At 40.1% G+C, this 26,693-nt stretch overlaps 2 protein-coding genes across 4 annotated transcripts in view; both read left to right on the top strand.

Annotated features, from left to right (window-relative positions):
• Window positions 1–2,549: 2,549 nt before the first annotated feature.
• CALM2 (calmodulin 2) lies at window positions 2,550–17,589 on the top strand. Of its 3 annotated transcripts, XM_025405642.1 has the most exons (7): window positions 2,550–3,199; window positions 7,173–7,218; window positions 8,868–8,898; window positions 15,208–15,351; window positions 15,436–15,542; window positions 15,950–16,085; window positions 16,948–17,589. In XM_025405642.1, the coding sequence occupies exons 1-7, from the start codon at window positions 3,099–3,101 to the stop codon at window positions 16,974–16,976; spliced, it is 594 nt and encodes a 197-aa protein (XP_025261427.1). In that variant the 5' UTR covers window positions 2,550–3,098; the 3' UTR covers window positions 16,977–17,589. The 3 variants fall into 3 exon arrangements, with proteins under 3 accessions (XP_025261427.1, XP_025261429.1, XP_025261428.1); XM_025405644.1 differs by lacking the exon at window positions 7,173–7,218 and having other exon boundaries at window positions 2,708–2,790; XM_025405643.1 differs by lacking the exon at window positions 7,173–7,218 and having other exon boundaries at window positions 3,017–3,199.
• A 4,844-nt stretch (window positions 17,590–22,433) lies between these two features.
• Window positions 22,434–26,693, top strand: part of STPG4 (sperm-tail PG-rich repeat containing 4) — a 59,517-nt gene continuing 55,257 nt past the window's right edge. Inside the window, exons 1-3 of the mRNA XM_025405640.1 lie at window positions 22,434–22,635; window positions 24,799–24,858; window positions 26,118–26,375. Coding sequence (XP_025261425.1) covers window positions 22,555–22,635; window positions 24,799–24,858; window positions 26,118–26,375 — 399 coding nt within the window. The 5' untranslated portion in view covers window positions 22,434–22,554. The remainder of the gene's footprint in view (window positions 22,636–24,798; window positions 24,859–26,117; window positions 26,376–26,693) is intronic.

Below are 26,693 nucleotides of genomic sequence, written 5' to 3'. Positions count from 1 at the left end.
AAAAAAAAAAAAAAAAAAGGTACTGTGATTGTCCCTCTGACCCTGACCTTGGTCATTAGCACAGATGGCTGGAAGAGGGAAACTATGGGAAGGAAGTGTCAAAGGATAGGGCTTGTGTTATCTCTGACCTGCAAATTGAGGAAGAGGTGTGGAGAGGAAGTACATTCTCACTTTCCCAGCATGGGCAAAGGCAGAGAGCTGTAAGGTCTTACCAGTCAGGACAGGAAAATTCAAAGACAACCACCTCCTAGGGCTTGACATGTTGGTCATCACCAACTTTCTCAGTGGCAACTGCCAAAGTCAGGCAGCACTGTATGTCATGTTGTGGAAGACAAATGCTCTAGAAATAAATTGACTTGAAACGGTCTCAAATACACATAAACCACAATGGCTTTAAATGTAACTCTTGACTTTTTTCTCATTTTCTTTCTCTTCTAAGAGAGGTCAGCAAGGAAAGTTCTGCAAGAGAGGCTTTATGGAAATTCAACCTAAGAAACCTGGGTGGACTTTTATGTATCTGCTGTAACAAACGTATTTCACTCCTAAATACTTGTTTTAAAGCTCCTGGAGCCTTTAAACTCCAGAGATGGATACATACATCTCCGAGCATGCACCTGTATTTCAGACTTAACGATGCACTTCTTATATGCTATACATCAATCCTTTTAAAAATTCATTTTCTAGAGGAGGTGATTATTCATTTTGTCATTCAATTTCCCATCATTAAAAATTTCATGCAGTAAAATCACTGCATACTAATGGGGTACTGTGTAAAGAGAGTATTTTTAGTGACTAAGTTGAAAGAAAAGATCATTGATGGCTCTTCCATCTGAGGATTTGAGGAGGAATCAGAGACAAATTTCTGAAGAATTCCTTGGAAAGACCTGGAAGCTACCAGAATGCAGAGTAATGAAATGGAGGCCTTAGGGCTCCCTTTTCAGCTCAGATTCTGAAGCAGAGGTGCCCGCTTTGAAGTAACATTCTGTCTCAGTGGTATTTCATTCACAGGATAAAGTTAATTAAACCTCCTTTCCCCCCACCATCATGACGTCACCACATTAGCAAGGACAACAGAAGCACAGGGTCCTGAGTTTGCACTGACTGGTCATTCATCTGAAAGGAAGGTCACAGGGTTGCCAACGCTAATTGGAAGAGCATTTAATGCCTGGTTTGCATGACTTAAAAAAAGAGGACCCACCTCTGGCCTGGAAAAGAAAAGACTTTTGATGGTGTGAGAAAATGTCTAACTTGGCTAAAGGAGGTCAAATTCCACTGAAGCCTTCCAAGTGGGTGCAGATAACTGTCAGCATCAGAAATGGTCTTGCTGGGCAGGGCAGTGTTCTGTAGGGAGCTGTCTTCAGTAGGCAAAATTTCACCATGGCTTGCAAAAAATGCTTTTCACTGGGTTTTAAAGGTCCATATGCTTGTGCTTTCTACTGGAAAATTCTCAGACCTTGATATGGCCTGTGATGACCTTTTTTTTTTTTTTTTTTTTTTTTTCGAATTGAATTCTACCAACAGTCTTCTTAAGGAACTGCATTTTGAGCTTTAAACCTTATTCCTCTTTAATTTCCCAGCGTCCTCTCTGCCTAACGGGGCTGGCGGTCTACCTGGGGCTTTAGTAATGCCTATCCTCTTGCAACTCCTCCATCATACCACGCAACGGCACTCCTCCGGGCCTTTGCCGTCACTTGCTTCACCCAGAACTTGCTCCCTTCTTTCCTCCCTGCTTTTTCCTAGCCCATTTTATAACATTAGACAATTTAGGAGTTATCTTCTCTAGGAACCCTTTCTGGAACCTCTATAGTGGGCTAAGGTCCTCACGTCTGCATCTCATAAGCCCCTCTATAGTTACAATTATATTCAAATCGAGTTCACACAGTAGGTGTTCACTATCCACCTGTTAAATATTTCAGGTACGGACACCTTTGTTTATTTTGGATGGGACCAAGGAGCTAGTTTTTATGTGGTTTTTCAAATATTCATTTCAATCTGTTGAGTTAGAAACCCAAAAGGGCAAATTTCCTATGAAGGGGAAGGCATATGATAGTGACCAATTGTTGGAGTTCTATCCTGTGCCAGTTACTTTAACACTTTACATTAATTCTAATCTTTGCATAATTCTAATTTCCACAATATTCTTTCGAGATAGATCTTACAGCCTATATTTTACAAGTGAGGCTAAAAATTAAATGACTCATCCAAGGTTATGCATTCGAGAGAGGGACCCAGCTAACTCATGCCCAGCTCTGTCCAACCCAGAACCCTTTTACCCCACGATAACAAGGGGCCATTTCGAGAGACTAATCCCACTGAATCTCGGATACTGGGACTTTTGAGTGACTTCTTTTCTGGTAAATTACCCCCGGCAAAGAACGCGAAGAGGAAGTATAAACGGAAGACCCTTTGAGATTAGCCTGTCAGCTGAACAGCTACATTTGCCTGTATCCAGATTTACATGGGTTTTGTGAGTGGGTGAAATGAAAAACGTGCGGCTTCCATGAGGCCAAAACACTAAGCTAAAAAGCTGTTCAGGGTTCGTGTTTATCGGAATCTTTCAGCTTCATTCTTTATCGGCTTAAGGTGTTTTCGTCTACCCCTCAATAAGGGGCGGGAAAGTGCATGAGTGTGGCAGGGAAGGATAGGTGGAAGAGGAAGGTTCTCCAGCCAAGCGCAAATCCAGCGACTCTCCGCCTGGCGCAGTTGCCAGGACAGCGCGGCCGGAGCAGCAACGGCAGAAGCCGCACCGTCCCGGCGGCGGCGGCTGCGAGCTCGAGTGACGCATTGCAGGTACAAACCAGCCAATCAGAGGCCGGCTCAACGACCATCGGGATAGGCATCGCCGCCACGATGCTCTTCCGCGCCGCAAAGTAGCGCCCCTCAGGAGCCGCTCCACCGGCCTTTTAACGGCTCGCTGGGAAATGAAACCCACTTACGTCATCCGTTCGTCCACTTTCCTTGATCTCTTGCCTCATTGACCAAATAACTGTGAAGAAAGGGGTCCCGCGAAGAGTTTGAGGGGAGGGGGTTGGCCGGGACTCGTTTGCGATGTTCCGTTATCTGGATGCGGCGGAGGGATCTGTTGGAGGGAGGTGTTTATGAGGCGCTGGGGGCGGAGGAGGAGAATTAGTCCGAGTGGAGCGAGCGAGCTGACTGGTTGTGTGGTCGCGTCTCGGAAACCGGTAGCGCTTGCAGCATGGTGAGTGCATCGCTGAGCTGCTGCCGCTGGGCCTGTGGAGGGGAGAAACTGGAGCGAATTGACTAAAGAAAGGAAACTCGCCTCCCTTACACCTTCAAGGAGTGGTTTCTGCCAGAGGGATGGCGCGAAAGAGGCCAGGGATGCCCGCGACGGTTGTGTCGCAGGTGCTCCCCCACCCCCATTCTCCTCAGGGGGGCTTCCTCTAGTGAGTTGAGGGCCGGACGCACAGTTCCCGAGGTGGTGGAGCTCCTCGGGGGCTTGGCTGGAGGAGGTTGGGTCCGGGATGAGCGACAACCCAGTGCACGGGAAGGCGAGAAAGTGAAGGAAGGGAGAGAGGGAGCGCAGAGAGCTTTCTGTCTGGCGTCTAGAAAGGTCAAACTGGGGCCGGATTCAAACCCCCCAACGGACGGTTAGTGCGGGCGCCAGGAAGCGCCTTTGTCCGCTTGCGGCCGCCATGCGCCCAGGGGGCGGGAGGAGCGCGCGGGGCCCTGGGGCGAACGCCGGCGCCGCAGTCAGCCCGCGTCCTCCGCGTGCCGGGATCCAGGGGGCGCGCGGGCGGGCGGGCGGCGCGCTGTGTGGGCCGAGCCCGCGCGGCGCAGGGAGCGGCCGGTGGGGGCGGGGCGGGCGAGCGCCGCGCGGGACCCGAAGCCGCCGCCCCGCTCGGCCCCGCTGGAGCTCCAGCTGCTGTGCTAGCACCTGCAGGACTGCGGAGATCTCCGCGGCGCTGCGGGGCCGTTGGCGGGGATGGGCGGGGGGAGCGGGGGCCTCGAAGGTTTCCCATCCGCCTCTGGCAACCCTAATCTTCCTGCTCCATCTGGGCCCTGGGGCGTCTTCCACCGTCCAGGCCGGATGCTTTAAAAAAAAAATTGCTTTTTAAAGTGTCGTTGAAAGAAATTAGCTTTATGCCTGAAGTCAGGGGCGCATCCTCGCAATATACATCCTGTTATGGAAAGGGTTCGACTCCAGCTAGGGTTCTACAAGGCGTTTCCTGTTCACCGCCTGAGGAAAGCAAGCTCCGGAGTGACTGCCTTCTGAAAGTCGGTCTTGTAAAAACAATTGGACGGATGCCTTTGAAGAGCCCCTGTCTCTGTCCTTTTCTTGAGAACAGTGTGCAGTCCTAATGTTAAAGAACCACGACCACATAAAAACATTGCTCCCCTTCTGCTGCTTCGAAAACGACCCCTAAATTCCGTGTAGAAGTTGCCAGGTCGTCTTAACGTTCACTTCATTTGTATGATGTCTGTCTGTCGAATACTGTGATGGAAGAGTGTATGCGGGGGGAGGAGCAGGGAATTTTTAAAAGCATTTTCCGGTCACCTCAGACTGGAGATCATGTTCTTTCCTGAAAAAAAAAAAAAAAAACCCTAATGAGGGCGGTCATCTGCGATACTTACTTTGTAGTTCCTTCTGCCAAGTGGTTACAGCGCTGGGTGTGTCCAGGAGGGCAAGGTGACATCTTAAACAGGAGTTGGGGATCCTTGCCAACTGAAACCTCCAGCCTGTATGGGTGTGGGGAGAGGAGTTCACCTTAAATAAAACTAGCGTTCATTGAAGTTTGATGGATTCGCTTTATCTTGATATTTTAAATACTCTGAATTTGAATGTGCTGGTTAACATTTACTTTCTTTAAGATGTAGTTACAGGCATATGTAATAAACATTACAAGTTGTGGAGTAAGCTATTTTTAAAAATAAATGAAGGGTAAACTTTTCTTTAATTAGTTTTGATAATTAGTAATTAGAATAGATTTTTCTTGGTGGAGTTGGTATCCACACTTTTGTGGTCCGTTGCCCAGTGTTAAGCTTTTGTAGTTACTGTTTGCATCACTGGTGCTTTGGGGGTTTTCAGTTAAATTGGCAGTTCTTACGAGAAGAGACAAAGTCGAAAAAAACAATACAAATTGACAGATCCCATTAGTAAATTTGAAAATTGCCTTCAGATAACTTCATAATTGAGGACTGAGATTTTAAATTAGTACTTCAATTAAAAAAAAAAAAAAGCCGGGCATAGTGGACTCTGCGTGTAGTCCTGGCTACTCAATAGGCTGAGGCAGGAGGATCATCTTGGGCCCGGGAGTTGGAGACTGTAGTGAGCTATGATCACACCAGTGCACTCCCTGGGCAACAGAGTGAGACCTTGTCTCTCAAAAAATAAAAAAATTAGGACCCCAAGTTAAAGTGTAAAAAATTTTATATGGAAGTTAAGATTGCTCATATAACTCTTGAGTTTACATGTAGTCAGCATATGCTCAGTGAAAACGGGATTGCTTCAAGAGGACTTTGAGGCCAGGGTGATTAGGTAAGTAAAAGATGTAAAAAGGTAGAAAATTTTTGTCACTTGACTCTAAATAATTTTTCCGATAAGTGCCAAGGCCTGTTTCTGTTAGGCTTAGAAGATCAAAGGAGTTGGCTCTTTTAAAATATAGAAAGAGCTCTAGCTTCAGTTAGAATTTAGGCCTTTAGTAATAGCCCTAATTTTTATGAAGCCATTTTGTTCCAGTGATCTTTTGGTGAGAGAGCTATGTAAGTACTATTCTTCAAAATCAGCTGTCTTTTTACCCTAACGAAATAATTTAGATTGCTTTTGATATAGGTAAAACAAATATCCTGACTTCCGTAATTGTAGAAAAAACTTCACATAGGAATCCTTTGTTGTATCAAAAGTAGCACCTGATGGGAATGAACAGACAGGAATGGATGAAGGATAGCAGTTCGTGTTCCATTTCAAGCCTATGGGCTCACACATTTATTCAGATAAGAACTTGGGTTTTGTTTTTGTTTTTTTTTTTAAAACCACCTTTCACTAGATAAACTCCTACAGTATTCATGCATACTTTTGAATGGCATGTAGGAAATGTTTGATAGGTACTTAATGTATTCACTTCAGGTCACTGATGTAATACAGGTTCGTGCTTCTTCGTGTTGACAGATCATCTATGGTTCTCCAAAATGAACATTCTAATACAGGAGGTCTAGGGAGGAACCTGAGTGTATACTAATGCCTAGAACTTTCTCTGGAGTGGCAAGAGCAGTGGGAAGAATTATATCAATAGCTACAGAAATAAGGGAGTAAGTAAGAACAAGTCGTCTCTCTAGTGAATTATTATTCACTTTACTGAGATAAACATACATGTTAATGAACTTGAGTTTTCCCAAAAGTAGAATTCTTCTGGTTCTTCTAAGAAAATGGCACTCCATGGAAACAGAGGGAAGAACCAAATTTATTCCCCTTTGTAGCAGTTGGGAAAGTTAGTGCTAGGAAGTCTCCTTGATTTATAGTAGGCTTTATTCTGGATATTGCTGGTAAAAGTTTATTCTAAAACCTGAACTCTGGATAAGTAGTAAATACAAAAAGCTTGTCAACCTTCCAAGGAAAATTGAGAGCTTTCAGGTTATGTGAGTAATTTAGTCTCTTGGGTGCTTAGTTCATTCCTTGAAGCTGATTTTTGTGATCTCTTCCAAGATTGCATTTGCTCGGAGGTAGGGAGTTAGACAACATGGTATGAGGTCCCTAAATTTTGACTTTCCAAGCAAAACTGGACAGTGGTTCCTTTTGCTAACATCCTCGTTTCTTCCTAAGGCCGCTCATGTTTCATATACGGTAGCCTTCCCAAAATCCCATTCCCCCTGCCCCGCCTCCACCATGTAGAGAGAACAAACCTGTCTCCCTTCCTGTACAAAGTATGGGATCCTTCAACTTTCACACAGGTTACAGTGTCTGCCACACACTTAGCTCAACTTTAAGTTTTGAAGTGATGTCACCTGCTGCATTTGTCCCTGGGTTGCACCTTGTGGATTTAGTTTGCATAAATTTTCTCAGCTTAAACAAAGTTAACATTGAATAGATGGCTTAATAAATGCCATGCATGCCTACATTCTGTGTGGAAATTGAGCTCGTCAGGTTGATATTTAACATTGTAGGTTCTTAGTTTAGTTAATTTATATAAAATAATGGTTACCATTTAACTCTTTAGGTTAGCTTTGTACATAGCATCTCACTTTGCACAACAACCCTGCAAGGTAAGTAATTGTTGTTCTTGTGTTACAAATGAAGTTGACTGAGAGGTTGAGTACCACGTCCAAGGTCACACAGCTATTAAATGGCAGAGCTGGGATACTAGCCTGTGACTCAGAACTTGATGCTTTTCCCCCCCATGCCATACATGCCAGGTTGCCCTTCCTTTCAGAAATGATGGAAGTCCTGCAAAATGCAATAAACTGAAGTAACGTAGCTTCTATTATAACAAAGTAAATAATTCAGTAGATTTACTGGATTTTAAACCTTATTCCTTGGGTAAACAATCTGTGACTGACTTCACACCAAATATTTGTTGGTGGAAGATTTGGACTTAAGGGATAAAAGTAGATACATTTTTTTATTTTACAAACTCTGTATTTGAACTTAATTATTGGCTCTTCAATTTGAAGTTACCAGCTTTTTTTTTTTTTTTAATTTGATTTACATCGTGGTCAAATAAAAATTGCGGAGCAGGGAAAATAAACTACTTTCTGGATTCCTTCTTGAATTTTCTCATGCTGTGCCCTAGAGAAAATGTGAAGGCATTCCACATTAAGGTGTTACTTTTCCCAGGGATGTGTTCATTTAAAAAGAATAAAGCCAGGCAATGTTTATTTTTCCTTTCCTACAAATAAATGAATGGATTAATCATTGTATACTTGACTCCCATGTTGGTGGGATTTTAGATAGGAAGCTATTTCTTGGCTGTGCTTCTCAATACCCCATAAGGAGTTGCTTCATGGATGTATATATTAATAAGCAGTGAAAGAAAGTGTATGTTCAAAGAATACAACAAGGAGTATGGATATTTTGCAATCATCTTTATATATTATGGTGCTCTGAATTAAAAGCTAAAAGTTACTGGGTATGTCTGACACCTTAGTGCTTTATCTTGGTTCTACTAATTTTGCCTGCCCCACTCCCACTTAACCCTAGCCTCATTCCTTATCTGTAAGATAGGGGATAATAAGATTATAAGGTTATTATTAAGATTGAATAAGGATAAAATTTATAATGGGTTTTAGCAAATGGCAGAAAATATTTTCTGAAGAAAACCAAGTGCTATTAAAAAACATCACAAGCCTTAGGCTTATTTTGGGATTTTAAAAACCAAGAGAAAATGGATGGCTGAACTTTTAAACATTTGGTAAGTATTATAGTTCGGAGCTCTGGATTCTTTGCATTTTGTCTGCTGGGTGAGAAGGAATAAAAGCTTGTTGTGCCTTTTTCTTTAGATCACTTTAATTTCAAAACGATGTGTTTAACCATTTGTGGGAGTAATTTTCATTTTGTGATCCTGAAGCATTTTGATTCAGTGGGAATTTCTGGTGATTTATATCTGGCATAGAAGTGAGCTTAAGTTTAGCTATTCTAACGTTGAAAAAGGAAGCAGTGTTTCTATTGGATTCTAAATTATACTTTCAAAAATATTCTGAAGTATTTGTATATCTTAAACTTGGAGTTAAGACAGCTTAGCTTTGAAGATAAGAAAACCAGATGTGTGCCTTTTCTACCCAGATGTGTTTGTTGCTGGAACTAAATGAAACAGTAAATGAAACAGTTTAAAACCCTTGAAAGGTTTTAAACTTGTTTCTGTAACTGCTAATCTATATACTCAAGTCACTAACCTATATCTTTGATCTCTTTGTAGGCTGACCAACTGACCGAAGAGCAGATTGCAGGTGAGAAATACTCAGCTAGATTGTACCCATTAGATTATTATTTATTGAATAGCCAACATCAGAATAAGAGACTTGTGTGAAATAATTGACTTTGGTATATGTCATGTATACTAACATAAGGGTATAATATAATACAGTAATTCAAACTGCTTTGGCAAGTGGGATTGTAAACTTGCCGGTGGAAGATGTGCAGGGCTAATTGTAATTAAAGACATGTATTTTAGTCTGCGTGGATATACTTTGGAGCCTGGTGGTGTAGTGGTGGTCTTTGTTTTGTTTTCTGAAGACTACCTTAGTATTCAGGAATTCTGGGCTAGCTAACACTCTAACTTCAAATCAGCCTCCACAAGAAAAGAGGGCTAAGAAGTAACTAAGGCAGCTTGAAATGGAGAATCAAAAAAGGAATATTGAATTTACCCTTGTTAAAATTAGCTAATATTTTAACCTAAGAATTGCATATATAATCAATCAGAATAATCATTTCTCAAGTGAAAAAATTTAAGAAGTTGGCATTCTATTTTATAAATGTCACTGTAGCAATATGGATTTTTCTTTTAAAAAGCAGTGACAGCTGTTGAAATGAAGCTGCTTAAATATTATCCCCTTTAGTTTGCTATGGAAGTATGCGAAATTATTACATAAAACCTGATGTCATGTTCTCTTTATGCCATGCCGTAGAACATTAATACTTTTGATTTATCCTTGTACTTTGAGATGGCTGATTAATGTCAATGTTGGGGAAACTTCCCCCCCTTGCTGGAGTTGTTTTTTTTTTTTTTTAAATTGTAGTGTTGAAATGCTTTGCAAACTATTCCTTTGTTTTCATTAGAGACTTTTATTAGCATGAGCACCAAGCAGTTTATCTGCCACAGTTTTCACAGTAACCAGGAAGGGTTTGATAAGAGCTCAAAAGCACTTGAGCACTTTTTCTAATGCTGGAGAAAACTGTGAGAAGCGCAGTTGGAACTATATAGCCCATTTAAAGCAAGCTCCTCACTTCCATAAGCATATAGAAATTTTCGGGATACCAGAATTACACTAGTCACCTCAAATATTCATCACAAATACTATTTGATAGGACTGTAGGTAGAAAGCTATTAGTATTAAAGACAAATTTAAGCAGGTTTTATTTTTATTTATTGTGTAATTTGACTTAGTGTTTACTTTCTGAGGTTGGTAAATTACATGTATTGAATGTTATGAACAAAAGCAAACAGTTTTGGGTATAATTTTTTTTGTTGAGTTACACTGTTTTAAAGGTATCACCAATTTGATCTCATGTCTCCTCAAAAAAAAAAAGACTGCGCCTAATGGCTGGTAATCTTACCACTTTGGGAGGCTGAGGCAGCAGGTTCACTTGAGCCCAAGAGTTTGAGACCAGCCTGGGCAACATAGTGAGACCCCATCTCTACAAAGTAAATGTATCATCAAAATGTTTTTCTGAAGTAGTTTTTTTATAAATATACTATCTCCTTCCCAAACTATCTTAGGCTATCTAATACTTTCAGTCTTAAACTTTGACCTTCTCTAGTACACTTGCCTTTCATTTCTCAATATTCCCAGTCAGGTAGTGGTACGTACTGTACACAGTACAACATGTTCACTTTAGGGTAGAAAATGTATTAATCAGTGTGCCTATTGCATAGTTGATGGTCATTTCTGCTCTCCTAAACACACAACTCTTTAAAAAGAAAGTTTGTTGGCTGGGCACAGTGGCTCACGCCTGTAATTCCAGCACTTTGGGAGGCCGAGGCGGATCACTTGAGGTCAGGAGTTCGTGACCAACCTGGGCAACGTGGCGAAACCCCATCTCTCCTAAAAATACAAAAATTAGCCAGGCGTGGTGGTGTGCTCCTGGAATCCCAGCTACTCAGGAGCCTGAGGCAGGAGAATCACTTGAACCCGGGAGGCGGAGGTTGCAGTGAGGTGAGATTGTGCCCCCGCACTCCGGCCTGGGCGACAAAGCGAGACTTCGTCTCAAAAAAAAAAAAAAAAAAGTTTCTGTCTATTGAATATGAGAATGATAGCATTTTTATTTTTTAATTTTTTTTTTTGAGACAGTTTCACTCTTGTTGCCAGGCTGGAGTGCAGTGGTGCAACCTCCGTCTAGTATGACTTCACTAACAAGTTCATTTTATTGATAACTCTGCCATGATGTCATTAGTTGTTGGTGTTTGACTTTTGGAAGACTGATAGGAAAAATGTACAGTAATTTTTCCTTAAGAAATCTGTACCTAAACTTTCATTAAATTTTCAAGGTCCAAATTTGTTTGAGAAAAATATTAATGTTACTTAATGTATAGCAACAATTGCATGAAGTGCCAAAAGAGTTCCAATACCTGATCTTTAAGGGATTATTAAGTTCAGAATTTTGTGAAGAAATAGAAGTTAATAAACAGTTATTTGATTTGTAATTGTCTTGTGATAACCTATTTTAATAAAATTTTAAAAACATGTTATTTTAATAAAATTATATGTTTAGGTAATAAACTAATTAGGGAAGGGCCCTGGGGTTGCTAATGAACAAATAAAACTTGAGTAATAGATTTTTCTGAAAGTTTCAATTTGATCATAGCTAAAATGGATTTTGGTAGGTTCCTTACACCTATCAGTTATGTAGAAGATAGCTATTCTGTGGCATTCGGGACCTGTTCTCTTTATTGTATGTTTAGGTTTTGACTCTTGGATTTATATTTCAAGTCATTCCTGGGAGTTACTGTTTAGAATTATATGCTTCTGTACGTAAAGATTATGCTAGTTTTGAAGTACAGGTAAACTGTAAAGGCAGGTGAATTAAAATTTTACTTTGGGGATTATTTTGAGGTTTTACAGGTAATTTTTACTCTTGAGTATAAAAATACAAGTAGAAATTTGAAATAAACCTTGACCTTTAAAAGAAATGTTATTTGTTCCTTTCTTGAGTGAATAACAGATAGTATTAGCATAGATACGGTTTTCTTTTCTGCATTTTACTTCTAGCAAACATTTTAAGTGCTATTAGATTTTTAAATTTCTTGAAAGTTATACATAGATAATCTTACACTATGCATCTTCCAGTGTTGAGCTTTTCGTTAAATCGTATAATAGAAAGGTGACTACTGCTAATTAAACAGTGGGAATTTATGCACCTAATGGTGGTGTTAAAAGATACCCATAGCAGAGAATGTAATATAAACAAATACATATCTCACAGTCCTTTAATTTTCTTGTAACTTATATTAGGTGAAAGATGCAATGTGTCTGAACGCTGATATATGTATTTCTAGATATTTCTACATTCTGTTTAAAAACAGTAAAATTGAAATGTCTTTATCAATTGTGCTATTTGTAGGTGGAGACTCCCTGATCTATTTTTGTCATTAGGTTGATCTAGGTTAGCGCTGTATACTATTTTCATAAAATCAGTTAGTGTGGTACGAACCTTCTGATAGGTATTAGATGAGTTCCTCTACAAACCAGTAATATTTAAATAAGAAAGAATGCAGTTAGGAGGCAATTGTAGTAGCCCTGGCAAAGGATGATGGAGCCTTGAACCAAAATACTGATTGTAGAGATGGAGGAAAAATTAGGCAGTATTTAAATGGTAGAATTCGAGACTTGTCGGCAGATTTCAGATGGAAAGAGTTAAAAGTGGCTCTTGGGTGTTTGCTAGTATCTTTAGGGTTGCTTTGAGTATAGAATTCATCTTCATATGTTTTGCTTGTGATCACCCAGGGGAGATATATCCTGTAGACAGCCAGAAATAAAGATATTTATTGAGCAAGATGAGTAGACTAAAGATATCTTCGTTGTAAGTGAGTATAGATGAAATGGCCAAGGAGTGGGGAAAAAAGGATAAAATTGGTCATATCTAGACATAAGAGACAGGAGTAAGAGCCTTTGGCAGTATGTGGTAGGAGGAAAATCAAAGTACTGTTACGAAGGCTAAGAGAAGTTTTGAGAGGTTTTCCATGCAGTTTTGGATGCTGCAAGAAAATGAGATCATCTTTATCTTGACATTTATTAAGTATTTGTTGGACATAGTTGTACGTGTTTCACACATACTAATTTTTTTTATGAGGGATGACCAGGTGAACACCCCTTGTGGGCGTGGTATACTGTGTTGCTGCACATACTGGGCACATTAATGCCATTTCACAGAAATGAGGAAGCTGAGGCAGAAAAGGTTTAGTAACTTGTTCAGATTGCATTGCCAGAAGAAGGAACAGAGCTAGGAAATTCTAACCCAGTAGTCAAGTTACAAAGTCTCATTTTAGTTTTTATACCGCATGGCTTCACACTGAAACATACTTGATGGATTGGGTGACTGACTAGTGGTCATTGGTAAACTCAGCATTTTCAGGTGATGAGTTGGAGCTGAATGTCATTTTAAAATAGTGGATTGTTAGGAGGCCTTCCAAAATTTGGGGAGGGATAAGGGCAAACACTTTTTAACTAAGGTTTCAGTTTAGTTTTACGCTAAGCGATGTGAAGATATTTATGTGGTAATGGGCAAATGAGTGGAAGAATAGTTGAGTCCACAGAAGAGGTAATATGGAATGAAACTGGAAGGTGTATGCGAATTGGAGTAGGGATAAACAGGCAGGGAATAAATTGGCCTTAGACTGAAAAGCGGTACACCATTTCTTAAACATGTGTCACATACACATTTTCAAATGTATGGCTATGTTGGGAAAGCTTAATGGCCCCATGAACTTGGAAACTTTCTGTATTCGTTTACTGATAGGGTCTAATATCTTCTGGAAAACGACTTACTTGGAAAATACTAGCTGTATTATTTACTCATTGGTAGAACTTTGCAGTATCAAAGTTAGTCTGTTTTAGTTTCTTCCTTTTTTTTTTTTTGAGATGAGTCTCGCTCTGTGTGCCCAACCTGGAGTGCAGTGGCAAGATCTCTGCTCACTGCAGCTTCTACCTCTTGGGTTCAAGCAGTTCTGCTGCAGCCTCCCAAGTAGCTGGGACTACAGGTGCACGCTGCCACACCCAGCTAATTGTGTGTGTGTGTGTGTTTTAGTAGAGATGGGGTTTCACCATGTTGGCTCAGGCTGGTCTCAAACTTCTGAGCACAGGCAGTCCACCCACCTCGGCCTCGCAAAGTGCTAGGATTACAGGTGTGAGCCCCTGCACCTGGCCTGTTAATCTGTAAATGGTGACTGAAGCCAGGTAGTCTGGAGTGTTGCACCAGCAGGTTACCATGTAATGTAGTGATGTACTAGAAGGAACATATAGCTGGGCACAGTGGCTCATGCCCTGTAATCCCAGCACTTTGGGAGGCTGAGGCGGCGGGTGGATCACCTGAGGTCGGGAGTTTGAGACCAGCCTGACCAACATGGAGAAACCCAGTCTCTGCTAAAAATACAAAATTAGCTGGGCGTGGTGGTGCATGCCTGTAATCCCAGCTACTTGGGAGACTGAGGCAGGAGAATTGCTTGATCCTGGGAGGAAGAGGTTGCAGTGGGCCGAGATTGCACCATTGCACTCCAGCTTGGGCAACAAGAGCGAAACTCCGTCTCAAAAAAAAAAAAAAAAAAAAACAAGAAGGAACATACTATCACAACAAGATCTTAAGGAATAATCTGTTTCACTGTATAAGGTTGGGGTTTTAATATTCCAGAGAAAGCTCAAAATGATCGTTGTTCTCAGTGACATACATTTAGCTAAAACTGGACATTGATATCTTGATTGCCCATTGTTAAACAGACTGTTTATATAGTCCCTTCTCCTGCCTTATTAGAAAGGGAAAGTAGCCTGTTTTAATTTAGTAGGTGATTGATTTAGACTTAGTGGCTGACTCTAACTAAACATAGTATACAGAAACAGTCTAATTACTCTGTAGAAATACATATTTGGGTACTAATAGTCTAATTTTTGTTTTGTTAGGTTAGGTCTGTAATTTTGAATTATGTTCCGCAGAGCAGCTTCAATGACAAATAGAGGAGCCAGTCATTTGGGGATTTAGTTCTTTTCCTCTGTAAACCTAGGATAATTTTACTTAGATCAGCATAAAAGTACAGTCGTATGATTGGCCAAAGATATATTTGAAATATTATCATAAGGTATCATAAAGATTAGGTAATCTTTAGGAATCAAAGTCACATTTCAGATGCTACCTCCATTGGTATTTTTCCTTTAAAAGTTTTTTGGGTTTTTCTGAGACATGAGGTCTTACAGTTTGGCCAGGCTGAAGTGCAGTGGCTGTTCACTGGCACGATCCCACCACTGAGTAGGCTTTAAGAGTTAATACTTTTCATTTAGGTTCCATTTTATTGCTAATCTCTGTATTTGGATTTTGGTCTTTCTTTCAAACAGAATTCAAAGAAGCTTTTTCACTGTTTGACAAAGATGGTGATGGAACTATAACAACAAAGGAATTGGGAACTGTAATGAGGTCTCTTGGGCAGAATCCCACAGAAGCAGAGTTACAGGACATGATTAATGAAGTAGATGCTGATGGTAAGTCTTTAATTTTTGGGGGTGGGAGGGGTTGAAGAAATGATATTTATAATTGTATTTGATGTTTCAACTAAACCATTTCAGGTAATGGCACAATTGACTTCCCTGAATTTCTGACGATGATGGCAAGAAAAATGAAAGACACAGACAGTGAAGAAGAAATTAGAGAAGCATTCCGTGTGTTTGATAAGGTAGGTCAAGGACTGGATACGTTAAATTTTGAGGATGAAATGAAGATACCAGGACTCATTATGAAGACTTGTTTGTTTGTTTGTTTTGATGATTTACCAATATATTTTAATTATCAAGCAAAAGCTTTTTAAGAATTCTGTATAGATTTTCTAATACATGTATTGCATTAATCTTGTCAAAGGAGGTGTCACTTGACTTTGGGACTTAGGAAATAGTGATTTCAATATAGGACATTTTGCTTGGTTCTTAATGACATTTGTAGGTCAACTATGTGTGTAGATTTGTATGCATTTCTAAAGTATGTTTTTCCCCCAATGCAAAATTTAGTAGTAAACTTAATAAATTTCCATTCCAACTCTCAAGTCTCTGTAATTTTACTCAGAAACTATACTAAATTTTTTGCTAGGATGGCAATGGCTATATTAGTGCTGCAGAACTTCGCCATGTGATGACAAACCTTGGAGAGAAGTTAACAGATGAAGAAGTTGATGAAATGATCAGGGAAGCAGATATTGATGGTGATGGTCAAGTAAACTATGAAGGTAAATCTTTCAGTCTCACCACCTCATTCTTTGATTTTTAAGATGAGAGGTGCTTGTTAGGTAACTATCAAAGTTAGTGACCCTTCCCCCCAAATTAGGATGCTAAAACAGCTACTTATATTTAACCTTTTTAAAATTCAGAGTGTTGTCTTCAGACTAGACAATATTGCTCTGACCTGAGAACTTAATTTACAAATATTTACTATCAGGTTCTACTCCTACACCTGGAATCAGCATTTTAACCAGATTCTTGGTTGATTCATATGTAAAGTTAGAAACACTGTACAGTGTTTGTGTTGGATTGTGGAACAATGGAAAGCAAACTTATTCTGAGTTTCCTAAAATGAAATTAATGTGACTTTCTTTCCCCGCACTGTATTATCTTTTTTCTTTAATTGGCTTTAGTCTGAAACTGAAGTTTACATGTGCTTCAGAAGTATCGTATGTATTAACTTTGAGATGGCCATATCATGAAGCAAGGCAAATAGAAATTGAAGGATTTTCAGTAAAACTTTGTATTTTTTTCATGATGTAACTGCTTAGAAAAGAGCATAAAACTGAATTTACATTATTGTCTTGTATTCCAGCAGACTTAAAATTCAAGTCTAAACTAAGATAGAGCCAAGAATGCTCTTTTTATATTAGCTTATCTAAAGCATTAATTTGGCTCTTACTAATAATCCTGAATAGTTACGGTTAATGAAGTTCCAACCTGGGGAATAAACTCGCTTCCCTCTGTACTTAATGGTAATTCTAAGGAAAGAGAGGAATGGAAAGAGTACTCAGTGATTGAGTAAATGTGATTTTTTTTTTTTGTCTTTTGCTATTGACTCAATTTTTTTGTGTACTTCTTCTTTTTCAGAGTTTGTACAAATGATGACAGCAAAGTGAAGACCTTGTACAGAATGTGTTAAATTTCTTGTACAAAATTGTTTATTTGCCTTTTCTTTGTTTGTAACTTATCTGTAAAAGGTTTCTCCCTACTGTCAAAAAAATATGCATGTATAGTAATTAGGACTTCATTCCTCCATGTTTTCTTCCCTTATCTTACTGTCATTGTCCTGAAACCTTATTTTAGAAAATTGATCAAGTAACATGTTGCATGTGGCTTACTCTGGATATATCTAAGCCCTTCTGCACATCTGAAGTTAGATGGAGTTGGTCAAATGAGGGAACATCTGGGTTATGCCTTTTTTTAAAGTAGTTTTCTTTAGGAACTGTCAGCATGTTGTTGTTGAAGTGTGGAGTTGTAACTCTGCGTGGACTATGGACAGTCAACAATATGTACTTAAAAGTTGCACTATTGCAAAACGGGTGTATTATCCAGGTACTCGTACACTATTTTTTTGTACTGCTGGTCCTGTACCAGAAACATTTTCTTTTATTGTTACTTGCTTTTTAAACTTTGTTTAGCCACTTAAAATCTGCTTATGGCACAATTTGCCTCAAAATCCATTCCAAGTTGTATATTTGTTTTCCAATAAAAAAATTACAATTTACCCAATGGTTGCTCTACATCTGAGTCATTTAACTGTTAAAGTCTAATAATTTTGAAAATAAAATATGGCATTGGTTTCTCCTTGGTATAATCTAGATAATTTTTTCTCGTGTGGGGAAGTGTATGGAGATGGGTGGCAGAAATAGCGAAGGTGGGAAGGGAAGGAGAAAAGGATTGGAAAAGTGAGAAAAGAGGGAGGGTAGCACAGAAAATAAGAGGAACAAAATAAGGAGTGTGTAACTAAGGAGAGATCGGGGAGGAAGACCGAAAAGATGGGGATCTGTGGGGCTGGCTTAGTGTGGTCACTTTTTAGGGGCCGCCATCATGCATGCCCTTCCTCCACCACCATGCCTGTCATATTGTGCTACTGTGTTAGGCCCACAACACCTGTGGGTCCCCTCTGTGCCCACAGAACAAGATGGTGGCAGTCACGGGAAAAGAGGGGCAAGTTTTTTGTTTTGTTTCTTTATCCAGATTGTATTTGACAACTTCAAAAGGCTCAAATGAAAGACTCAAAAACTTAAGTGTACCTAGCATGGGAATTGGCATAAAGAAGGTATTTACTGTTTCCTACCTTTATATTTTTCAACTTTGGCATTTGTCCACGTTGACTTAAGCTGTGCAATGATGTTTTAAATGTTTGCATGTTAAAAAAAAAAAAACAAAACACCAAATCTAGTTGGGGTGAGCATCCTTATAGTTTTTACTTCTATTAGCTAATATTTTATTCATTATGCTTTTTAATTCTATAAGATGAGAATTTTCAGCTTGCCCATCTGTAACATTTTACAAAAAAGATGTCTTTAGGAGTAAATTGGCAATGACTACACCTGTTTTAGTTTTTGCTGGCCTCTATCATTGCTTTCTCTATTATCTGAGCTACTCCAAAGGTGGTTATCAGGGTTTTTATTTTTTAAAACTACCTTTTAAATGCTTAATGAAAGATTCCATAGCAAACCAGAGCCAAGATTAAAACATTGAGTGTAATTGTTACCTGGTTATTATAGCCACACGGTCTTTAATTTCCCAGGGGTAATTCATTATTTGGCAGGTTACTGCCCCATTGACTATTTTAATACTACTATTAGTGTGTTTTAGAGCAAGGGAAGTTACAGGCACTGATAGTCCTAATGGTATCACATGAAACTCAGGTAATCAGTTAAATAGGAAGATTTTAGATGTGTACTCTACTCCCCTTAATTGGATGTAGTAAGTTTTGTCGAAAGGAAATCCAAACAAGGTTGTTTTTTTTTGTAGAGACAGGGACTCATTATGTTGCCCAGGTTGGTCTTGAACTCCTGGGCTCAAGTGATCCTCCCACCTCATCCAAAGTGCTGGGATTATGAGTGGGGCTTTTTAAAAAGTTAAGTGAAGTAATGAAAGGCACTTAGCATTGTCCTTGGCATTTGCATTAAGTGTTCCATTAAGTATGCTATTAAACCAGTTATGACCCTGAAAAATGAGGGACTTGGGCAGTCAATTGGTGTTTTTCCAGTATCAACAATGAGGTTTATATAAATTGATATCAAGGTATATGTAACAAGGACAACAAATGTAGGAGAAACATTTTTTGGGCTCTTGTATGTCATAATTGGTCACTTCTATTGTTGAAATCTTTACAAAAGTCATGAAGTCTTGGCATCTTGATTTTACAGGAAACAAGTGTAGAATGATTGTATAATTTAGCTGTGGTCATAATGAGCTGGGTTCAAATCTCAGTTCCAGTGCTTCCTACAACATAATCCTATTGTAATCCAATTTTATTAACCCCTTCTCTATAGACAAGGACTGTGATATCACCTTCAAGTTTTTTTTTTTTGTTTTTTTTTTTGTTTTTTTTTGAGATGGACTCCCGCACTGTTGTCTGGGCTGGAGTGCAGTGGCACAATCTCAGCCCACTGCAGCTTCCTCCTCCCGGGTTCAAGCAATTCTGCGTCAGCCTCCCGAGTAGCTGGGATTACAGGCGCCTGCCAGTACACCCGGTTAATTTTTTGTATTTCCAGAAGAGACGGGGTTTTACTATGTTGGCCAGGCTGGTCTCGAACTCCTGACCTTGTGATCCGCCCACCTTGGCCTCCCAAAGTGCTGGGATTACAGGTGTGAGCCACTGCGCCCAGCCCCACCTTCAAGTTTAACCATACTATTAGTGTTATATTAATAGGATTGTGCTATTGTACCAACCATAATACTGTCTGGCATGTTTGCTCTTAGATGATTCTCCCAATAAACCATCACTATTGCAGTTAAATATGACCCTTGGTGTAACGTATTTTCCTAAAATTTTTAGAAGACGGCAACAATTTTAAAGATCTGATACATAACAGGCACTGTTGAGCTCTTACAGATTTGTATTCTCAAGAGAAATGTCTCTCCCCCTTTCTGAAACTTAGGATAATCTGGAAATAAATCTTAGTGATACTATATAAGACAATGTTTTCTTAAAGGAACATTTTGTTTATCCTATGTGCTTAATCTGCTTTTTGATAGTCCTTGAAGTCATTGACCCATGCTGTTTCTATTTTTGAGATACTTAAACTATTTTCTCATCTAGATGTTCCCATCTCTAATGTCACACCTTGTATGGGTTTCTGGACTTCTCTGTACCTTTCATATTCTTTTAGTCTCGAGGGTACCAGTCCCTAGTCTGCTGAGCCAGTTTTACAGGCTCAGCCAAAATAAGAAAATGAAATGAGGCACAGGGAATGGACTTGATTAATCTCTTAACATTTGTGAGAACTTTGGTATTGCCTCTTCGCTTTCTAATTTCAGTTGTTCATTTTAAACCTAGTGCCTGTTAAGGCTATCTTAAATGAATTTAGAATCCCAGTATTTTAAGAAACTAGAAGTCCTCTAGTCTCTTGCTCTTCAAAAAGTCACCCATAGAATCCCCCAGGAGCTTGTTGGAAAAGCAGAATCTTAGGTCCTGCCTCAGAATTGGAATCAATCTGCTTTTTAAACAAGATCATCAGATATTTTGTATGCATATCAATTTTTGAAAAGCATTGCTGTAATCTAGTCTTTGGTTTACTTAGAGGGGAAAACCAGTCAGTGGTTTATTCAACAAATATTTTAGTCCTTGTGTTCAAAGGGGTCAATTAAAAAACAACCCCGTGTTTTGGGTGTTTAAAATTAGAGGAGAAACGATTTGTCATGAAAGGAATCTTCCAACAATGATAGTCACGGGGTCCTTTGGGACTTGGTGGATTAGGCTTAGAGGTCTACTCAGAGGAGTTGACTCTTGAGATTTTCCAGGTGGTCAAAGAAAGGAATAGCATTTCATGCAGAAGAGCTAGCATATGTGGAGACAAATAGAAATGTGAAGATGGCATGTTTGGGGTTTTTGCAAGCATGATACAGCAGAGCATGCCATCCTAATAAGGGAGAGAAGTGGCCGGGCGTGGTGGCTGATGCCTGTAATCTCAATAATTGGGGGGCCGAGGTGGGTGGATCGCGAGGTCAGGAGTTCAAGACCAGCCTGACCAATATGGTGAAACCCTGTCTCTACTAAAAATACAAAAATTTGCTGGGTGTGGTGGCGGGCGCCTGTAGTCCCAGCTACTCTGGAAGCCGAGGTTGCAGTGAGCTGAGATTGTGCCACTGCACTCCACAGCCTGGGCAACACAGTGAGACTTCGTTTCAAAAAAAAAAGAAAAAAGTGAGAGATTGGATTGTAAATGTTGCTTTTGTCCTAAAGGTAATGACAACTCACATTTACTGACTGCATTGTGCCAGACATGGCTGTAAACATTTCAAGTTAATCTGCTTTATAACCTATGTGGATAGGTACCAATTTTATTAACCCCTTCTCTATAGACAAGGAAACAAGCACAGAATAAGTCAGCATATGCAACCAGCGTCCAAGTCCTGGTAGTCAAGGGAGGAGAGTGATTCAAGAATGAGGGAATAATCAATGCAGCAATGAAAATTGAAGGCCAAGTTTCATAAGAGCTGAAAATCCCCATTGGATTTGGCACTTGGATCACTGGTGAGTTGAAGTGCAATTTTAATTAAAAGTTGTGTGCAGGCCAGATTAAGATGTTTTTAGGAAAGTATGGGAAGTGAGAAAAGAGTCCATATTAGTCTTGAAAGTTTGTAAAGGGAAGCAGAAACTTCGTGGTATAGGGCAGTGGAGCTCTAGAGTCAGGTTTGGATTTTAATTCTGGTTCTGCCATTTGTGTGTGATGCTGAGTGAACTGTGCTAAACGTCCAAGGAAACCTGTGTTTCCTCATCCAGAAAATGGGACTAATACCTACTTTGTAGGGTTGGTGTGAAGATTAAATAACGTATGTGAAGTCCCGGGAATACAGTAGGTACTGTATAAAATGAAATTAAGGTTGTGGAGGGTGTGTTTTTAAAGGTGAGAATGTTCCTAGGTTAAAAAGAAGGTACAGATTAGAGAGGCTGACAATAAAAAGGGTCTATACTGAGAAGAATGGGGTGGTCTGTGGTTTCACAGCTATTGAAACCCGCTGTGTCTTGTGCTCACTCCACTCTGCAAGTCAGAGACAAGAGAAGTCAGCCCCAGAGTTTCTATTTGGAAGAGCTTAGAAACAACCTTAGAAAGTGGGTGCTAAGGCAGATTTCTGTAAGTATGCCTACCAAGCACACTGCCTCCCTGTCGGGTGTGTGATTGGGGGTGGACTGGAACGGAACTGATGAAGATTGTGGGTACGCTGAAGCCCTTAACAAGCCTCCCTTTTCGCAGATCCTTACCCGAGGGCTCTCTGGCAACTCCAGAGCCCTCTAGATTTTCTTCTCACATGCGTTCTTAACCGTCTCTTTTCTAGGGTTTTCCTCTGCGCAGGTCTTCCCGCGGGACCTCAAAGTGCGTGCCCGCTTCCCTTCCCCCAGCACTAAAGATAAATCTGGCGGTCCCAGCGCGCGCGCGCGCGCGCGCGCGGAGCCCGCGGGCCACACCCGCCTCCTAGCAACCGGACGCCAGGCTCAGCCTAGGGAGAGAGGAGGCCACCATGGACCAGCCAGCCGTCGCCACCGCCTCCACCACACTAAGGGAGGACCTGGTGCGTGGAGAATCGTTCATCACAGCCTCGGTAAGATCGTCTGCACCTTGCCGGCCTGGCTCCTGCTCCCCTCACCAGGCCCGCTGCCCTTTTCCCACCGCTCTCTAATCCCAGGCCTTGTGCCCTTCTGGTTCCCTCTTCCTACCCTTCTCTCCCTGCCCTCACGTACGTCTCCACCTGCGGACCTTCCTTCCTGGTCTTTATTGGACATTTCCTTTGTTTTCTTTCTTTTCGCCTTGCTTCTTCCTTTTTTCTTCTTCGCCCTTTGTTTTCTGTATTTTTCCCTTCTTCCCACTACTAATTAAACTGGACAACTGGTTTAGTATGGTGATTGGATTTCTTTCCCTCTTTGCTCCATCTGCTGGAAGACTGGGCTTTTCCTTCTGTGGTCTTACTAGACACGTTTTGCTCCGCCTCCTACTTTAGTATGTATAAAAATATTTGAAGCTACCTTTGCTACATTTTTCTTTTGGAGTCTCGATCTGTCACCCAGGCAGGAGTGCAGTGGTGTGATCTCGGCTGACTGCAACCTCCACCTCCCGGGTTCAAGGGATTCTCCTGCCTCGGCCTCCCGCGTAGCTGGGCTTACAGGCATGCACCGCCATGCCTGGCCTTTGTTACGTTTTTAAATAAATGTGGGTGAGGGTTGTTTAACCTAATCTTTTATCTTTCCCCTTAGAGTGAATTTAAAATGGTAGATAAGTGGAATTTAGATCACCTGTCTTGGGCAAAACAAAACAGCAGCTGCCAATTGTCTTCCATTAGATTGATCATGTTTTTTTCCCTCTCCTTCCCATCTCATTTTCCTTATTCTGGGGTAGGGGTGGGAGACCTGGCTTGACCTGCCTGAGAAAGTTTAATTTCTGTGACTATAAAAGTGCCACAGAGAAGATTCAACATAAATCTCACGAAGAAGTATCAAGGAAGAAGCTCAGCTTTAGCAGTGTGCATGAGACAATGTTTTTTAGAGAAATTCACATATATCATAATAAAATAAAACCCAGTGGTACTCATAAGTACAGTAGATTTAAGTTACTAGACAGGAAGAATGAATTATATCAGTTTTACTGATTAGATTATTACTTTTAATGCAGTCTTGCTTGACGACCTATATTTTATAGTAATAAAGGCATTATAAATGAAAGGGGAGCTCAACATATTAATGATTTTACCTAGGACAAACAGCACAAAACGAATATACTAAACGGTTGTGTTCTGTGGACAGTGGGCTGAAATAAATATGAAATAATAATGGATGAATGGGTATAGAGTACTAAATATGAAGACAACAGCTTCCTTGGAAACTGAGGAATACCAAAATAATCTGCTTCTTAACTTGGCAAATGAGATGTTAAAAATTAAAGCTACATTTATTGAGCACTGATTGTAGATGCAAGTCTTTATATGTACAATGCCTTACTCTTTTTTTTTCCCCCTGAGGTGGCTTCTCGCTTTGTCACCCAGGCTGGAGTTGCAGTGACACGATCTCAGCCCACTGCAACCTCCACCTCCCAAGTTCAAGTGATTCTCGTGCCTCAGCCTCCTGAGTAGGGATTACAGCCTTCTGAGTAGGGATTACAGGCATGTTCCAGCACGCCCAGCTAATTTTTTTGTATTTTTAGTACAGACAGGGTTTTACCATGTTGGCCAGGCTGGTCTTAAACTCCTGGCCTCAAGTGATCCACCCAAGTTGGCCTCCCAAAGTGCTGGGATTACAGGTGTGAGCCACCACGTCTGGCATACAATGCTTTATTCTCATGGCAACTCTGGGTGTGCCTTATTTTTATACTACTGTGAGGAAGCATGAGAGTTGAGTAACTTACCCAGTGCACCTAGCTGGTAAGTGGCAGAGCTGAGTTCCAGCCTAAGTCTGTCTGGCTTCAAGCCCAACTCTTTTCTTCCTAAGAACACCACATTTCATCACATTTAATATATGTACAACATCTCTGTGAGATGCGAATGTTTATTACTCTAATTTTATCAAAGAGAATTTAGTTATTTGAAAGGACTTAAGATCATAAAATAACAATTTAAGGAAAATGGGCAAATTTATTATTATGTAGCTTTTATTTTAATGAAGGCTTGTCAGTTGGGTATGGGTGTGAATTTCTTCAAACAAATGTTTTATAACTTATATTTAATTTCAAGGGATCACCTCTCAAATGAATAAGCATACTTTGTGTTTGTTAATAGAAACCAGCCCGAAAGACTTCCTCTTTTGAAAGAGAAGGATGGTGGAGAATAGCATTAACAGTATGTACATTGTTCAGTCTTTCCTATTCACATTATTCCTATTCCATTAATATTTTAATGCGTTATACCTTTTAAGACTAACACTTAATTGAAGAAAACAGTAATTGTTCAGATCTGCATGGACCTCATTTCATACTTAAAATTTTAGTGTCAGCATATGAATGAGAAACTAACTTAATTTTGAATGCAATAGAAGCTTGGAAAAGTTAAACAATTCTAGAAATCTAGGTGCTTTACAGAACATCTAGATAAGGCTAACCTATGATCTTATGATCTGGGTGAGATTGCAAAACAAAAAAAGCATGCATTCTGGAAAGGTGTTTTGGTTTCAGTTTTTATTTTATATGGTATAGACCTTATGCAAATGGTTCTTAATATGGTCAATATGATGTGAAAGCAAAATGGTAATATATGGAAGAAAAATGACCAGAAGATCCCCCTCCAGAGAATTTCTATATTACAGACATATTTTCTGTCAATGCCCTTCAATAATAGAGGGACTTCATGGGTCAAAGCCTTCTTGGAATTGCAGTAATTTTAATGGCAGAACTGAGCTGAGTGCTTAGTGGAAAGATGGCCACAAAAGCAGCAGTGGCTAAACGTTCAGTTCTGGCCATTCAGCCACACTGGTTGTAATTTGAAAGTACCAAACCTCTTATTGGACTAACTAGGCCATATGCTCTGCCAGTTTATCCTGGTCTCATGTCATTATCCTTTAGCTTCCCACTTGAGGGCTAGAGAGAAACACAGTATTGGCTAAACAGATGTAGGATAGTTTCTAGTTAGCCAAGAAACTATCCTGAGTGGTATCACTAGAGGTCTGAGATTCATAGTCAAGGTTGAATCCCAAAGTTGAATCACCAAAGTTGCCTTCTAAAAAGTTAAATTTCGGCCGGGCACGGTGGCTCATGCCTGTAATCCCAGCACTTTGGGAGGCCAATGCGGGCAGATCACGAGGTCAGGAGATCTAGACCATCCTAGCTAACGTGGTGAAACCCTGTCTCTACTAAAAATATATATTTTAAAAAAAGTTAAATTTCAACTCTAACCCATTTGCTATAATTCATCAATTATTTCAGAAAGGAAATAATCATGATTTTGAAATACTCTTCTGTCAAGAGTGTTTACTGTATTTGATACAATTTCATTAAACTTGAAAACAAAGAGAAATGTTACTTGGGGGCTTCCCATCCAAGAATGGTGTTTTAGGAGAAGTTACGTGTTTATACAATCTTAAAACTGATGTCAATTTTCCACAGAATACTCCTATACCTGGCACTTACCACTTGAAAACTTTTATTGAAGAATCCCTGTTAAATCCAGTGATAGCAACCTACAATTTTAAAAACGAAGGAAGGAAAAAACCACCTCTTGTGCAAAGGAACAATCCAGTCCTAAATGATCTTCCGCAGTATATGCCTCCTGGCTTCCTGGACCTGTTAAAGAAGCAAGCGGCTACTTACTCATTCAAAGACAAACCACGGCCAAGCCCCAGCACACTAGTTGACAAAGATCAGGTAAAGCACTACTAGCAGATTGCTTTGTGTGGGAAAGCTACTAAGAGCCCCTGAGGAAAGTATTTTTATACATAGAGTATATCTTCCCCCAGGAGAAATGGAAAACTTTTAAGATGTCTTATTTCCTATAGAAATCAAACAAGGACTGCCTGATTTGCAAATGTTTCCAGCAAGATTTTTCCCTGTAATGTCTTCTTAATCTAAGGGGAGTACATGGGGAGAAATGTTTCCCTCTTGGGCAACTCTTGGTGGGATTCCCCTAGCCTGGAGAGCCCCTAGGATCTTATCTGTCACTGGGTTATGCTCTGATCTCTTCAA

The sequence above is a fragment of the Theropithecus gelada genome, chromosome 13 (assembly GCF_003255815.1).
Source record: "Theropithecus gelada isolate Dixy chromosome 13, Tgel_1.0, whole genome shotgun sequence".
NCBI classification, from domain to species: domain Eukaryota; kingdom Metazoa; phylum Chordata; class Mammalia; order Primates; family Cercopithecidae; genus Theropithecus; species Theropithecus gelada.
This window is presented reverse-complemented; position numbering and strand designations above follow the sequence as displayed.